The 14,147-nt window shown below is 42.5% G+C and overlaps 1 protein-coding gene across 1 annotated transcript in view; it reads left to right on the forward strand.

Annotated features, from left to right (window-relative positions):
- LOC308096889 (membrane-associated guanylate kinase, WW and PDZ domain-containing protein 1-like) overlaps nucleotides 1-8,522 on the forward strand; it is a 199,769-nt gene extending 191,247 nt beyond the window's left edge. The window contains exons 25-27 of the mRNA XM_080444399.1: nucleotides 825-968; nucleotides 1,216-1,354; nucleotides 6,561-8,522. Of these exons, the coding sequence (XP_080300525.1) occupies nucleotides 825-968; nucleotides 1,216-1,354; nucleotides 6,561-7,849 (1,572 nt within the window). The 3' untranslated portion in view covers nucleotides 7,850-8,522. The remainder of the gene's footprint in view (nucleotides 1-824; nucleotides 969-1,215; nucleotides 1,355-6,560) is intronic.
- Nucleotides 8,523-14,147: the final 5,625 nt, after the last annotated feature.

Genomic DNA, 14,147 nt, shown 5'->3' on the forward strand with positions numbered 1-14,147 from the left:
TGTTTATTGACTAGAGTTCATGTTCACTCTGCTTATTCTGATGTCAGACTTAGAGTAAAGTCGCTCTGGATAAGAGCGTCTGCTAAACGCCTAAATTGTAAATTGGGATACCAATTTGATCCAATCAGGAGAGAACGCTCAGACAGGATACAAGATAAACAAAGTGAAATTGGAAGAGAGAAAAAAATAAAAAGAGGAAAACAAATGGAACTGGAGTGCTATAACCTTGATGCTGATAAATGCGTTCTCGATGAAATGTGTAACCCACCATATTTTCTGTTTACTAAAGAGCTGGAGAGACAGGGAGACTCATGTTACTGTACAAACACTCTATAGCAATGATTACTATCACAATATAGAGCTTTAACCTTTTAACAAAAACAAAAAACTTAAAAAAAAATATCACTTCGTTGCGGTCGGGTGGAAACCTCATATGTCCAAAACTGTTACTTTTCAGGATTTCGATATGTTTATTTTTATGCTTTTGTGTGACGCTGTAGTATGATCAAGTACGGCGTTAATTTACGAAAAAACACCAAAAATGTAAATATGCAGATAAGAGGTTTCTGCAGCTGACAGCAGCAATATATTTCATTGACCGGTACTGCCCCCTAGCTTCAGTGATCTGTATCCGCCTCACAAGCTCAAACTCACTCTCACTCTCTCCCTCTCACTCTCTCCCTCTCACTCTCTCCCTCTCTCCCTCTCCCTCTCCCTCTCTCTCTCTCCCCCTCTCTCTCCCCCTCTCTCTCTCTCTCTCTCCCTCTCCCTCTCCCTCTCCCTCTCCCTCTCCCTCTCTCTCTCTCTCTCTCTCTCTCTCTCAGGATGGTGATTTCTACTCTGTGGACCTGGAGCGGGACAGTAAAGGTTTCGGCTTCAGCCTGAGGGGGGGCAGGGAGTACAACATGGACCTGTATGTGTTGAGGCTGGCCGAGGACGGAGCGGCCGTCCGAAACGGCAAGATGAGGGTACGAACGAAGAGCTTCTCCATCGTAACTCACTCACACACTCTTTGGACGGGCGGGATGTGGGTTCAAGCAAGCAGTGCAGACCAGGCTGTGAAACGTGACATTCAAATAACTACCGTAACCCACATCTGCCGGCTGCCTCTGTGGCATGCTACGCTCAGCATTAGACTTCATAGGCTCTATACAGCAGCCATATTGGAAAAAAATTGGGCCTCTTCCTTACTCTCTCTCTCTGTCTCGTCCTCAGGTGGGAGATGAGATCCTGGAGATCAACGGTGAGAGCACAAAGAACATGAAGCACGCACGCGCCATCGAGCTCATCAAGAACGGCGGGCGAAGGGCGCGGCTCGTCCTGAAGAGGGGTGACGGGTCGGTACCGGAATATGGTGGGTAACGACGTGATACGACACACCCACTGTGTTATTAGAACAATAATAATAATAATATGTTATGACATCCCACTGTCTTAATGCCAACTAATGACAACATTAACCGCTTAAACCCTCTCTAGTAAACTGGACCTGAGTTGGCTCTGTATTTGGACCGCTTTTCTTCACCAAATCTTGCCAAATATAGTCAAATTTGATTTGAAACCACCATGGAATGTGGTGTGTGTTTTTTTGCTGTTCGATAAAAGCCAATCTGATCTCAATCTCGATAGGCAAAAAAATAATAATCTCATACGTTATCGATATGATATGGATATATTGCCCAGCCCTATAAGTACATTGCCATATGCGTCATACTGTATGTTTTTTTTACAGTGCAATGTGTATAGAATTGAAAACAAAGATGTTTTAATTGCTGCAATTATCTGCTCTTCCAAGAAGTGTATTTTGTGATTATTGTCCTCATGACAACAGTCCAGTTGTGTTTTCCAGCTTTATTTTTCTGCTTTACTTTGAGAGCTCAACGTCGCTGAACATCCTTTTTTTTTTCTCCCTCTTAGAATATTTTGATATCGCAAAAAAAAAAAAAAAATCTTTCACGACAAAAACCCCTCCTGCTCTCCTTGACGACTCACTGTAAACGGTCTCTTTTGTCTGTTTTTTTCTTTTTTCTTTATATTTCATTTTATTTGTTTTCTCTATTCTATTCGACTCTCCCCCTCTCTCGTTCTCTTTCTTGTTCTCTCTCTCTCTCGTTCTTTCTCACATTCTCTCTCTCACGTCGTCTCTTTTCTATCTCTCCTCTCTCTCTCTCTCTCTCTCACTCTCTCACTCTCTCACTCTCTCACTCACTCTCTCTCACTCTCTGTTTCACTGGGCTCTCTCTTCCTCCTCTCCAGCGATGATGGCCCCTCATCATCTCGCTGTTGGTACAATGAGGAATGACAAGCTGGGAGAGCCCTGTTTCTACCTAATGGGCCAAAATCAGACCACGGTTTGTAGCCAAAAGTCTGTCTGTCCAAAAGCCAGCCAGTCCACCCTCCCCCCTCCTTCCTGTCCACCTCCTTTTCACCCCTTCACTTTAACCCCCCCCCCCCCCCCGCGCTCTCCACTAAGGCCTGTCACAATTATTACATAATCGTCTAGTCGCAAATATTTGAGATAATCCGTTATTTTTATTATTTTTATTTACGATTGTGATGTTTGTACATTATTATTATTATTGTACAACATATTTGCCAAAAATAGCAGAAATAGCAGATCTACAAGCTAACAACTGTAAGCTTGTAGATCAGCAAAAAAATGTTTTAAGTATTAAATATGTCAGTAATTTCTTTGTATATTTAAGCAATTATTTTGTATTACAAAGCCTAAAAGTAATTCATTTGTATGACAATTAATCGTCAACTTAAGTTTTATAATGGTGACAGACCTACTCTCCTGCACCCACCATGTATGTGTGTTGTGTAATGTGTACACAGACGCTTCATGTCGTGTGTGTGTGTGTGTGTGTGTGTGTGTGTGTGTGTGTGTGTGTGTGTTGTGTTGTGTACACAGACGCTTCATGTCATGTGTGTGTGTGTGTGTGTTGTGTTGTGTACACAGACGCTTCATGTCATGTCTCCCCTGTCTTGTATCTGCTTCCATCATGACTTCTGTTCCACCCACAATGCACCTCTCCTCTCCTCTCGACCCACAGGCCAAGCAGTGGGGATACATACTCCAACCGAACAGCTGGGTGCATGGGGCAATATCATGTTCTTCCACCAGGGTTGATTTTTTTTGGGGGGGAAAAGGCACTCCACCACAAATGTTGAGGAAAACTCCTTAGACAGAGACTATAAGAACATACAGTGTATCATTCTTTATTTGTCCATGCTCAATAAAGTGCTCTTAAGAGTAAAGTGCAGTTAGAGCACTTTGAGCCCTTTATTGAGTGGAGTGCGGGTCTTTTCCCACACCTTTTCCCCTTATGTCTTTTTTGAGGCTATACCGCACCGACAATCAACCCTGAACTAAGGACAAAGAAAGGGCGCAACAGCCACAATAAGTTCAACAATACGTTTGGAGATGTTCTGACTACAGCCGCAGTAGCAGTGTTGATTTTGACAGCAAATTTTTATTTAGTTTTAGTCATAGTCTTTTGAATAAAATAAAAATAAAATAAAAACTATAAAAATAGTTTGTGTTATATTTTTAGTTTTAGTCGACTTAATATCATCATATTATAGTCGACTAAATCTACAGTTGATTTAGTCGACTAAAATGTATTTTGGCAGTGCCTTGATGGCCTCGTAATGGCTGATTTTACACTTGGTTGCATGCTGAAAATAGACGATCTACAAGCTTGTAGTTCTGCTATTTTCAGAGCGTAACACCCAAGCACAACCAAACTAAATTAATTATCTTTTAGTTCTACTGGATCTCCTCTCCACTAGTCCCTCACTAACATTTTAGTCTAGTTTTTATTTCTTGATGAAATTGTCAATACATTTAGTCTTAGTTTTAGTCATCATAGCTTAGTTTTTATTTAGCTCTTATTTAGTTTTCGTCAGTGAAAAAAGGTAGTCGACCAACATTTTTCGTCATAGTTTTAGTCGACGAAATCAACACTGCGCAGTAGTTCGGCTAGTACGTATGTTACTTCAGACTAAACTTTTGGTGAAGTTGGTCGTTCGTTCAAGGCGGGCGGGCATGATTTATTTAGCTTTGTTTCTTCATTCTGCCTAAGGCTTCGTACTCTGCCAGCAGTGGAAGCAGCGATAGTTTTGAAGAGATGGTTCTAGTCTCATGAGCAGGAAGTACCTCCCCTCTGTAATCCATCTCTGAGTGACCATGAATAAACACAAGCTGTTGCAAGAAATGGCAAAACCTCTGTACCTCCGTCGGAGGGGGAGATCCAGTATTAAAACCACTGCTTCCAGCGCTGGCTGTACAAAGTGCTTCAGCGGTTTGAGCGACCAATGGAGCGAGCTGCAGTGTTGTTGCTAGGCAGATTCATTGAGCTATAAGGGTCACCTTACTGAGTGGCCAGGGCCAGGGCGTATGAAATACTTTCGTCCTCTCCAGACTTGATTCGGATCGGTAAACCCCCCCCCCCCCCAAAAGAGTTGTTTGGTTGGACTCTCTGTGAAGTATGTAGCCGCCTTTACTGCGATTGACTCATGTCACTGTTCCATCTCTCACTGCAACCATACACACTCACTCACACACACACACACACACACACACACACACACACACACACACACACACACACACGCACACACACACGCAGCCATAGCACTTTTTATTATTTTGCTTTGGGTTTGTTCCGCTCCTCCCCAACAACAATGCACACTGAGTTGTTCCGCCATTTTGTTCTGAATGGTTTCTAGGTGCCTGTTGTTGTGTCACATGGTACTGGCTGCCCTCAACCTGCTGATGTTTTGCACCTGCTGTTGTTGTCAATGACGTCAACGTGTGTTGTCTTCACACCCATTGTCACCACAGTCAAAACAACAATAGAGCCTGACACATGTCACATTTAGGGGGTCCGGTCCCGATTTTGGAGAGTCCTAGACCACCCATGTTTTGTTCGATAATTTGTAAAAAATCTATTTTAAATTGGGTTTGATTAAAGTTTCTATTTGAGAATATTTAACTTACTGTATAAGCAGAAAAAAACAACAACATTTTAATAGCTACAACATTGAAATTAAGTATATATATATTAACCTTCAATATATGAAAATATTACATAGACATAAACTGAACTTTAAGCCCTAACAATTTCAAAAATACAAGCTCACGAAGTGTTGTGAGCTTGGACATTGGCTATTTTTTTTAAATAGGGTTAGGTAATAATTGGCTACACAATAGCTGACATCGATCTCGTAATAGTAACCGATATATCGACCAAACGGATATATATCGGTCAGGCTCTAGAAAACATAATATGTGTGTATATTATGAATTGTGATTTGACTCCTCCATGTGATTCAGTGAACAGAGAATGACAATGAAATCACTCACGGTTTACATGATTTATATTGCATATTATTATGTACTGTATATATAATTTTGTTGGAATGTTTATGGAAGAGCATGTATATGCATGGTATAATCCATAAAACCCCTGTATTGTTTATCAATACAGATGCAAGCGTTCACATGGACCCATCTTTGTTGAGATTTAGCTTATTTATTTTTTTATCACAATAAGAATATGAGCATTATAAAGATATCGTTGCTGTCTGGGGCAGATACCTCGTATCTCCATATTTCAGCTTTTCATGTTTGTTTTTTTCCTCCCTAAATTTATGCTCTATTTCGTCATACAAGAGTAGCGAAAATAGCCAATCTACAAGCTCACAAAGCGTCACGATCATGTGACGTCGAGAGTTTGTAGATCCGCTATTTCATAAATATTGAACCCATAAAGTATTAACCCATTAAAACCGGGAAAGCATCTTGTGTCATTTTCGATTTTTTTGCGTTGGCTATTCAAAAATAGCAGATATACAAGCTCACAGCGCGTCACTTCGTGCCGCGCTGCGAGCTTGCATATCTGCTATTTTGGAAAGAATTATTGAAATATCTTGAAAGTGTGAAAACTACTGATTTATAACAGTGGTTCTCAAACTTTTTCATGTCAAGGACCCCCAAATTGACACTTATTAGCCCGCGGACCCCCATTTGAAAAGATATGCCAGGGACCCTCATTTTTACGGCCCTATAGCAGTGATTCTCAGCCATTTTAAAGGACCCCCAGTTTGACATGCATTAGGCTACGGACCCCCATTTAATTGCATTTCTATCTCTGGGACCCCAATTTATATTGTAAAATCAAGGTTAATTTGTACACTCTGAGTTACAGACCCATAAGGGTCCATTTGGTCCTATCCATTATTTAGCTGGGGACCCCCTGGAACTCCCTCAAGGACCCCTGGGGGTCCCGGACCCCACTTTGAGAACCAACGATTTATAAGGCATTTGTAGAATTGGCCTCAGGTCTTATGGGTTCAAGAGCTTGTGTGACTAAATCATAACTACATCGGATTCCATTTCTTGAAAAGTAACCGGTTTGGGCCATACGCGGGTTTTCCACCCGACAGCGACGATATAAAACGTTAACACCATTTCACAGCTTGGTGTGTCTTATTATCATAAGTTTATTTATGTTTTTTACTCACTCTTCCTCCGTTCTGCTCACCCCCCCCAGACGGCAGCAATGACGGGCACCCTCCCTCACCCGGGTCACAAAACACTCCGGAAGTGAGAACTATGCCTCTCAACAGCCGATACACACACACCTCATCGGAGTCCAGTTACCCACCAGAACTTCACCAACCACCATCGCGCCAGGAGGAGGCTGTGCGTGCAGGCGGCCGAGACAGGGACATGATGATCCGCTTCAGCACGGAGCCGATGGACTACCAGGGCCGGCCGTTTAACAGTCCCCCCCATCACCACCACACATGGAACAACAGTCACAACACCCCCAGGCAACAACAACAACAACAACAACAACTACAGCCACAGCCGTCTCCGGACAACAACAACACCGCCAACAACACCAAGAGCCGAGGCCGCAAGGTCAAGAAGTCGGAGTCGGAGAGCGGCATCTCCAAGCTGCTGAAGACTCTGAGGAAGGACAGCTCAGGGAAGAAGGCAGCGGCCGCCGAGAGAGAGAGGGAGCAGCAGCAGCGCGAGCGCGGGCGGGAGCTCTCCGCCAGCAGCTCCACGCTGGACCGGAGGTTCGGCCGAGCGCCGGCGCGCCGCGGCTCCCTCGACCGCTCGGCGGCGACGGCGGCCGAGAAGCGCAACTCCTCCCCGCCGGACCGGCGGCGGGCCAAGTCCATGGACCGCCGGGCGGAGAGGGGCGGGGGACCATCGCACCGGGAGCGGGATCGTACTCCCGAGCGGGAGGAGTGCGACGACGGCGGCTTTCTCGCCGTCACGCCCGAGCGGAAGTTCTACGAGCGGCGGCTTCTGAAGGAGCCGACGACGCCCGGCCGAGTCAACGTGGCGGCCGCCACCCCCGAGCGCGTCAACAACGGCGACACCTCGTCGCTCTCCTCCAGGGGGCGCTCTGTGGCGGCCGATCGGCCCTTGAACAACGGCAACCTGTTGTTGTTGCGCGACTCCTCCCCGGAGAGGTACAACAGGACCAACGGAACGCCGGAGAGACGGTACCGAAGCGATCGGGACTCTTCCCCCGACTCTTCCGCCTACAGCCGGGAGGAGCTGAACTACGCGGCTACGGCGACGGCGCCCCCTAGGCTCAAAGACTACTACGGCATGTTGAAGAACAACGCCGCCGTCGCTCACAACAACGGCGCCGCCAACGCCTCGTTCAACAACAACGCGTCGGCGGCCGCGACCGGCGCCGCACAAAACAACAACAACAACAACGCGGGCGCCGGCCGCACCCCGCCGCACCCCGACCACCTCATCCCTGAGCCCAAGAGACGCCTGTACAAAGAGAGCCCCAAGGACCTCAGCATCTAGAGCAGTGGACCTCAACACTTTTTTCACTTTCAAGAACCCCCCCCACCCCTCCCCAGTTAGGTATATGCATCATTAGTCCCAAACCTGTAAAGGGTTCCGTTTGGTTTCCTAACTATCAATAATTCAGCTGCAGACCCCCCCTCCCCCCCCCCCCCCCCCCTGGAACAACACCCCCTCCCCCCACGGACCCCGGCTTTGAGAAACGGGGATCCAGCGCAGGGGCCGAGACAGACCAGACCACTCCCCTCCCCACTCCTCCTCCTACTGTTGTGGAAACGATGTATAATACACTGGAATTATCGGAACTTAAGAGGATACTGACTCTTGTGATTTATTTGATCAATTGGTTTATTAATCAATCAATTGATTGATTGATCGATTGGTCGGTCGACTGATTTTGACTGACTCCTCCCCCCAGCCACAGATTCCTAAAAACAGCAGGAGTACAATCCTTTTTTTTTCTTCTTTTTTTTCTTCTTTTGAGTTCCATGCTGGTCGTTTTGTTATCGTTGGTTATTTTTTGAACATAAACACAAAGTTGTTGTACTATATAGTAAAACGGTATTGTATGTGCCTGCATATAAAAAAAAAAAAAACTAAATACAGCGATATTGCTTTTTTTTGTAGGCATTTCTAAAAATATGTGTTCCCCCCCCCCCCCTCCCCCCGAAAAGTTTGAAACAATGCTTCCAAACTGTGGTAAAACTAGTACTTCTAAAAAAAACTAGTAGGCTTGTTTTAAGCTCTTTTAGATGTCTTTCTTTTGTTTCTTTCACCCCAGAATTGCTTTTTATTGAACAAACTATAGCACAAGATACCGATGGGTTTCACAAGTAGTGTGAATATTATACTGGACTGAAGACAAAAATCGAAATTTTAAGATCAGATGGTAAATCTAGACTGACGCATATATATATATATAATAATAATAATATAATATATATAATTTTTTTATTTGCTCACTATTTATTTTGTAATTGAGACATATCTGGAACAAGCTTGGTGAGAGCTGTATGGACCATGGTACGTGACATAATGTACCTGGGAAAGCATGTTAGAATCCTACTCGATTTTGTCGTGGTCGGGCGGAAACCACGGATGTCCAAAACCGTTCCTTTTTAATTATTATAAAAAATACAAAATAAAACGTTTCAAAATCGTGAAAATAGCCGATCTTCAAGCTCACAACGCGTCACGAGTAGATTGGCTATTTTCCCTACTTTTGTGCGACACTCTTGTATGATGAAGTAAGGGCATTAATTTACAGAGGAAAATAACAACAATAAAGAAATATGGACATAAGAGGTTTCTGCTCGCCAGCGATGATTTGCTCTCAAACTGTCTTCTTTGAGAAAAAGTGTGGCGACTCATTCTCTTCTGCTTAATGGTGGTGGAAGAAGAACTCAGATTTTTACTTTAGTAAAAGTAGCAATACCACAATGTAGAGATCGACATACTCACATAAATGTTTGCTTGAGTAAAAGTACAAAAGGTATTTGTATCAAAATATACTTACAGTACCAAAGTAAAAATACTCATGAATGACCCATTATATACAGTAGATACAAAAGTTGTAATGTTTCAAAATTTGGCTATTTTTGAACAGACAAAGTATAAAATAGGGCTTACTTCTAATTGGTTTGTACCAATGATCTGAATCTACAAAGTAACCCGAATACTCTTTGTGGAGTAAAACAAGTACACCTCTGCATCTGAGATGGTGTGGAGTAGAAGTATAAAGTGTTGAAAAATGGACACACACAACAAGTTAAAGTAGCTCCAAATTGTACAGTACTTGAGTAAATGTACTTGGTTAATTTCCCACCACTGCTGCCTAAAGCTTTATTTATATTCTGCCCTGCGGCCGTATCATATCATCTCTGTCGGGTGGAAACCTCATATGTCCACTGTTTATGTTTATGTTCAAAACTGATTCAAATAAAAAAAAAATGCAAAAGTAGCAGATCTACAAGCCCAAAACATGTTGCTTCGCGCTGCGTTTCGAGCTTGCGGATTTGCTACTTTCGCAGTTTCGCTGTCGTATGATCAAGTAGTAGGGCGTTAATTTACAAAAACACACACCAAGTTAGAATATGGAGATAAGAGGTTTCTGCTCGACAGAGACGATATGACAGAAAGGACATATTATTTTCAAACTGGAAAATGGTTGACACGATTCATGTTGACACAGTTTTCTGTTGGAAAAATTAAGCAATTTCTGTCATACGACCCAGCCGTGCGACTGAGTACAACTTTTTACTTTAAACGCCCACAAGTCTACATCCTGCATCGAACATTTTAAGAAGCAAAAAACAACAACAACATACTGGCATCTCTCACATCTACCACTCTGGCCCTTTGTTTCTTTAAGCCTGATTTATACTCTGTTGTGCTGTATAAATTCAGCGTTGAAGGCTGTTCACACCAAGCACTCTAACTTTTACTATGACGATAATTAAGTGAGAGAGGGGGAGAGAGACTATTAATTATAAATAGGCTACCTCTAACTGAGTAATGTCAGTTAGCCTACCAACTAGCGTTAACTATTTATAATAGTCTACTCGTCTTTGTTAATAATAATAATAATAATGATAATAATAATAACAAAACATCACTGATTCCGAGGTTGAGACCAATTGCATCGAAGATGTCCTGATGTATTTTGATTGGCTGCCAATGTATTTTAGTCTTCATGAAATTCCTCTGAAAGTGATCCAAACTATTTGAAAACATAAGAGAATATGTTTGTGTTGTTTAAATGGCTCAAAATGTTCAATCATTTTCAAATGCAGTAAATCTACGAGCTCACAACATTTTCTTTCAGTAGCTGACGTATAAAATAGGGTTAAAGTGGTTATACAGATTTTGATGAGATATTGACCAATATACCTGAGGACCCACCCGGACCCCACTTTGAGAACCACTGGCGTACGGACCTTTATGGTTATTGTTCTCGGTGTGAGCGGCTCGTTTACGATGTAGCAGTGAGAGAAACCCAGTCACTCGTATCTTCAAACAAAGATCACGTGTGTAGACTTTGACATCCAGGGGATGCTCAAACGTGGGCAACATGTCGCGCGCTCAGAGAAACGAAGAGGACTTTTGCCTGACCGCCAGATTTTAAGTTGCCATTACATGATTTAAGAGATATGCCAAAAAATAAGAAAAAGGAAAAAAGACGATTTCAAGGTTTCATCCTAAATGTGTACACAGTCTTCACCGAAGATGCATGTGTAATTGTGTATTAGATGAGTGTATATCAACTCCTCTGATAACCTGTATTGTCGGAATCAAGTTCGGTCAGAACGACTTATACTTTGATCTCATTGTCATTGTAAACCGTCACCTGCTCATAGCACACCGACACCGACCGCATCTCGGATCACCAGGCAATGAGCCAATGTTGCTTAAATGTGATGTAAGTGATTATGATCATTTCTTTGTTAAAACAAGTGTTAAATAGCTCCATGTTCTGATAGTAATCATTGCTATAAAGTGTTTCCTCAGTTAACCGGGGTCTTCCTGTCTCTCCAACTCTTTAATAAACATTTTCAGCTCAGATTCCTGTTGTATCCAATCAGGATGGAGAACTCATACAGCATACAGGATAAACATTATCGAACGTTATTGAAATTGGAAGTAACAAAAGAAAAAAAAGCAGCCAAATTTTGAACTGGAAACACAATAAACCCATCTTGAAAAAAAATATTTTCTGTTGGAGAGAGCAAGCAAACACTGTAGCAATATGACTACTATCAAAACACAGAGCTTTAACTTTTTAACAAAAAACACAAAAATATCACTTACACCACCTTTAAATAAGCCCTATATATACTTTGTCATACTACGACAAATATGAAACAAAAATAGCCAATCTACAATGAAGCTCACAAGGTGGTAGATTTTTGCTGTTTTTGAAAGTTTCACAATAATAGGGATGCTAGGGTTACCGTTGGTTAGATAGTTAATAGACAGATGTTTGTGGTACAGAAGTAGGAGCGATCTGCCATCCTGAGCCATGCCGTCACACCACTGGAATCTGACTGCTGCTTTACCACGTGTTTATGTGTGTAATTCTCTGTTTTTATGTTTCACTAACCAACTAAAGAAAAAATATATTGGGGAAAAACCACAACACAATCTTTACCTAGTTTTATCACTGTTGTCGCCATGGTACTGTATCGAATAGCAGACGAGAGAAAAAAAAAAGAAGAAAAATCCATTTGAAGACGTTTAAACCCGTTGGCCATGAACCTGTAAAGAATTTTACCATGTAACTAATAGGATTTACCTGTTGAGGAAATTAAAAATGTTGCCTTTTTCTTGTACAAAAGAGAAATTTATGAGAAACCTCAGCAGTTTGGGGGAATGTGATGATAATGTGTTTATATTTCTGAAATGGACCTGTTTTGATTCATGGGGGAATAATGTTGATTTGCTCTGGATCAGGTATGATGTAAATGAGTGTATTTGGTAAATCAGAAGCTGTTTGATGGTTTGAACTCTCTCGATGGTTAGCCTGCCTTTGTATTATAAAGCACTTGTATGCAGTGTGTGTTCTTTAAAAAGCATTATTTCTTGCAACGTGCTCCAGACATAATGCTGTCTCTATGTGTTGATAAAAAGCAGTACATGTATATGGGCCAATCTTTTTATAAAACTATGCATATATAAATACTACATTGTTCATAGCTTTATTTGACCCATGAAGCTATACATAACATTAGTCTAAGTACAAGTAGTTGTGGACTTTATCTGGTAAAAGCTTCTTTTCCTTGAGATGGATCACAATGTATATGTAGCTATCGAAAGAAGTCTGTGAATGCTATTTTTATTATCAAATAAAGTTTTCCATACAAATAAAAAACAAATTAGTTTTATGTTTCGGCGCCGTTTTGTAGTTGTGTCCCTGGGGGAGGTTTCTGGTATGTATTGCTTTTTCCCTCGACGGGAGAACATTTAACGTGCGCGAAGAATCTACACAGAAAAGCTTGAGGTGACCTCAGCTAGGACATTAGTTTGCCCTGCACTCATTATGGTGTGTTATCGTACATTTACACATGTCTACACATTTACCACTTGAACCCTTTATACAAGTAAACTGGATTGGAGTTGGCTCTACTTGGTGCACACTTTGTTCCCCCTTCACCAAAAATGTATGATACTGACCATAATACTGAACATGATACTGACATGACACTGGCCATGATGCTGACCATGACACTGACCATGATGCTGCCCATAATACTGCCAATATACTGACCATGACACTGACCATGATACTGGCATGACACTGACACTTATAGTGACATGGGTTGTCATAGCAACATATATGATGAACGTTGTGGTTATACTGAATCCAGCACTGCCAGTTGTGTAGTCATGAAATCTAAAGTATATCACACCCATTATTATCCTAATGAAATCTATAGTGTATATATATATAGGGTCTAATTTGGGATGGGGGAGCATATGGCTGAGGGAACTTGAGTACGCTACCTTTTCTACATTATAATGAAGAAAATGTATAGGCAATATTTTGATTTTTTTTCTCAAAATAAAAATTATGCCACAGACATGTTTGTCATTTACGGACCTGTTGATGACTCCTGCGTACCACATACGTAAACATGTGTACAGTGCATACAGCACATGAACAAAATAAGAACAAATAATTCTACATGTAACTGGGCCTCCTCCTCATTGACCAGGGGCCTGTTCCTCAAAAGGTGAATTAGAGCTAAAGCCTGGCTTTACCACCTATCCTGGCTTAATTTAGCCAGGATTAGAGCTGAGTCGGTTCCTCAAAAGGTGAATTGTCTTGAAGATTAGTTTAGCCAGTTCACCCTGGCTAAGTTTAGCCTTATCCGATTCCTCAAAAGAGAATTGAAGCAAGCCTAGCTTAGTTACCATGGCAATTTAGCTGTGAAGTTAGCCTGGTCAGGAGCAGGCTAACAGCCAAGCTTACTTAATCCAGTGTCTTTGTTCTTCAAGTTTTGTGAAATAGCTGTTAGTCCAATGACTCCAATCATAAACCAATGAGTTTTTCCACACTTATTCAATTCTTATGCGAAAATCGAAGATCTACAAGCCCGAAATGTTTTTGTCTTATGGCGGCCGGGGGTCCCCGGCCCCCCATGGACCCCCGCCCCCGTGGACCCCCGTGGACCCCCGGACACCCGTGTACCCCCGGCCCCCTGTGTACCTCCGGACCCCCGTGGACCCCCGGACCCCCGGACCCCCGTGGACCCCCGGCCCCCTGTGTACCTCCGGACCCCCGTGGACCCCCGGACCCCCG

The sequence above is a fragment of the Gymnoscopelus braueri genome, assembly GCF_963280865.1.
Source record: "Gymnoscopelus braueri genome assembly, chromosome: 12".
Taxonomy (NCBI): Eukaryota; Metazoa; Chordata; class Actinopteri; order Myctophiformes; family Myctophidae; genus Gymnoscopelus; species Gymnoscopelus braueri.